Source organism: Condylura cristata, unplaced genomic scaffold (genome assembly GCF_000260355.1).
Source record: "Condylura cristata isolate star-nosed mole 26May11 unplaced genomic scaffold, ConCri1.0 scaffold00050, whole genome shotgun sequence".
NCBI classification, from domain to species: domain Eukaryota; kingdom Metazoa; phylum Chordata; class Mammalia; order Eulipotyphla; family Talpidae; genus Condylura; species Condylura cristata.
The window spans coordinates 1,873,469-1,876,465 of NW_004567151.1; the positions used below are offsets into that span (position 1 = coordinate 1,873,469).

Genomic DNA, 2,997 nt, shown 5'->3' on the forward strand with positions numbered 1-2,997 from the left:
CCCCCTCCCCCCACGCGGCCCCCCCACGCGGCCCCTCCACGCGGGGGCGGTGACACCCCCCAGTCCCAGAGGGCTGATGCTGTCCAGGGGCCCCGGGGCTGCAGAGGCGGAGCTGCGGAGGGCCAGAGGGTGGCAGGGTCCGGACAGCGGGCCAGGAGGCCGGGGGCGGCGCTGGTGGGGACGTGCACCCCGAACGCCCCCAGGGCAGCCCCCAGCCGCTCCCCAGCTCAGGGCCGGCAAGGACTGTGCCCTGGCCGCACCCAGCACCCAGCCGGTCACGCTGCTGGGGCGGCCCTGTCGTCCACGCGAGCCACAGGGTGGGCGCCGGGGCCGAGCAGGACGGAGGGGCGTCGGGGAGGGCGGCCGCGGCTGAGGGTGGGGGGTCCCGGCCGAGTCTGACTCCCCCACTCTCGGCCCCTAATTCTGCTCGGGGAGAGCAAGTCAGACAGCAGGTGCTCGCGGCCCCGGGGACAGCGCGCCACGTGAGCGCGCCACGTGAGCGCGCCACAGCATGCGAAGTCAAGGCCCGGAGAACAGGCGGGCGCCCGGGCCAGAGCCCGCGGCTGACCATAGCTCCGGAGCTGCCCGGTCAGCTGGGGGTGGGGAGGGCGGCGGAGAGGGTCTGTCCCAAGGCACAGCTCGCCGGCATGGCCACGGCAGGGCCACGGGTCCAATGTGGCCCCGGCCTCTGTGGCCCGCGGGGAGCCACGGTGACGCGGTGCTGAGGCGCCAGGGACCGAGCTGCAGCTCACACATGAGTGGCCCCGGCCGGCAGGCCGGCCTGGACACCCAAGGTCTCGGCCACTGCCCCGCCTCATGGCCTGGGGCCCCCGCTGGGCGGGAGAGCGGACGTGTGAGGAGGCGCCAGCGACCTGCCCCGAGTGGCCAGCGGCAGGGGCCGGAGCAGCTGAGGCCCGGAGGCCCCGAGGCCAGCGACACACGCTGCCCCAGGACAGGTCACGTGGCCGGGACACCCCGGCAGCGGGGAGCCGGAGCCACGTGGCCCCGCCAGGCCATGAGCTGGCGCTGGGCTGTGTCCAGGGGGCTGGCGGGCAGTGGGGGGCCCATGAGCAGACCACCAGGTGAGAGAGAGACTGCCTGCCATGTCCAGGGCGCCCTCCAGGGGCGGGGTGACACAGGCCCCCCGAGTTGACAGGGCTCCCAGGGGCAGGCTGGCAGACCCCTCGGGAGGGCACAGCTGACCACACCTGCCCTCGGCAGAGCCGCGCCCAGGCTCCACGGCCCCTCCCGCTGCCCGCATGCGGTTCCAGGCCGCCTGCGGCGGTGGCCAGAGGACAGGGCGGACAGTGAGCGGGACGCAGGGCGGGTCCAGGCGGTGACCGGCTCTCCTGCCGGGGCCCTGACAGCAGCGCTGGGCTCACCCCGGGCCCCTCCTACGGCCTTGGGGCCCCGGGAGCCGGCCCGGGCCAAGCTCGGACTCCCCTGGGGTCCCGCCTCTGACAGCGGGGCCCTGACCGCGGCCCGGTGCCCGCGACTCCGGCCGACGCCCCACCCGCCGGGCAGTGTGCGACCCGGGCTCACAGGCCGCGGCTGGGAGGGGGATCGGGGCTGGCCCGCTGACCGCGTGGGGTCAGGCCCTGCAGGGCGCAGGTGGGCCAGGACTGAGCCGGACACGTGGGCGTGGGGGCGGGGGGCTGGCCGTGCCCTGCCTCTCGAGCCCCCATCAGCAGGCCACGGAGGGACGCAGACTGGAGAGCCTGAAACTCAAGGTTACAGCTGGCCCCGGGCAGGAAGCCCAAGGTCACGGCCTGGCGCAGGGGAAGGAAGCTCAAGGTCATGGCCTGGCCCCAGCAGGAAGCTCAAGGTCACCGCCTGGCCCTGGGCAGGAAGCCCAAGGTCACCGCCTGGCCCCGGCAGGAAGCTCAAGGTCACGGGCTGGCCCTGGGCAGGAAGCCCAAGGTCACTGCCTGGCCCGGGCAGGAAGCTCAAGGTCATGGCCTGGTCCTGGCAGGAAACTCAAGGCCACGGCCTGGCCCCCCCGAGGAAGCTCAAGATCACCGCCTGGCCCTGGGCAGGAAGCCCAAGGTCACCGCCTGGCCCCGGCAGGAAGCCCAAGGTCACGGCCTGGCCCGGGCAGGAAACTCACGGTCACCGCCTGGCCCCCTGGGGGAAGCTCAAGGCCACGGCCTGGCCCCCGGCAGGAAGCTCACGGTGACAGCTGGCCCCGGGCAGCAAGCCCAAGGTCACGGCCTCACAGTCACTGCAGGCCCGGCAGAGAAGCAGAGGGCCTCATCGGGGCCGGGTCACTTTCCTGCACTGGGCAGCCTCAGCAGGCCAGGGTTGGGCCGCTGGGACGCACTGCGGTCAGCGAGACTCACGAGGCCCGTGAGGGCCCCGGCAGACCAGGGGGGCCCCTGCAGGGCAGCAGAGCGGGTGCGGGGGTGCCCAGAAAGGCCTCACTTCCGCCTGCAGGAAGCTCCTCCCTGCCGACGACACCCCACGGGACAGTGGCCGGGCAGCGGGCGGCCGGTGACCCCGGGCCCCCCGGACCCTCGCGAAGGCCGTCGGACGGGTCAGGCGACGCGGGGGGCCGGGGCCACCATCTGCCCGCCACCACGCACGCGCCCAGCCCCAGCGGCACGAGGTCCAGGAGCCAGGCGCTGACCGCGGCCTCCGCGGGGCCGTTTCCTGCATTCTCGCGCCGACTCGGACTCGCGCCCTCTCGCGCCCCCGGGGCGCAGACCGTCAGCCCCGCTCACCACAACGTCCCGGACGCCCGGGGTCTCCAGCAGCCGCCGGACGCCGCTCTCCGCGGTGACGCCCAGCCAGTTGAGGGCCGCCCAGCACCAGAGGAAGTCGCGGCCGCCGTGCCAGAAGCTCACAAAGGCGAAGGTCAGCGCCGTGGAAAACAGCGTCCCCAGCAGGCCGCGCTGGGACCCGCCCGCCGGGATGTACAGGTACCTGCAGGAGAGGGGCAGGCGGTGTCCCCGGGGCAGGCCGGCCCCGCGCGCAGAAACCCCGCTCCGGGGGCGCCAC

The 2,997-nt window shown here is 74.9% G+C and overlaps 2 protein-coding genes across 2 annotated transcripts in view; one reads left to right on the top strand and one right to left on the bottom strand.

Moving 5' to 3' along the window:
- The window catches only part of KCNH1 (potassium channel, voltage gated eag related subfamily H, member 1), a 30,620-nt gene extending 28,126 nt beyond the window's left edge, over nt 1-2,494 (top strand). The window contains exons 6-7 of the mRNA XM_012734207.1: nt 1,272-1,611; nt 2,434-2,494. Of these exons, the coding sequence (XP_012589661.1) occupies nt 1,272-1,611; nt 2,434-2,494 (401 nt within the window). The remainder of the gene's footprint in view (nt 1-1,271; nt 1,612-2,433) is intronic.
- Nucleotides 2,495-2,534: 40 nt separating this feature from the next.
- HHAT (hedgehog acyltransferase) overlaps nt 2,535-2,997 on the bottom strand; it is a 28,817-nt gene continuing 28,354 nt past the window's right edge. Inside the window, exon 8 of the mRNA XM_004694913.2 lies at nt 2,535-2,922. Coding sequence (XP_004694970.1) covers nt 2,535-2,922 — 388 coding nt within the window. The remainder of the gene's footprint in view (nt 2,923-2,997) is intronic.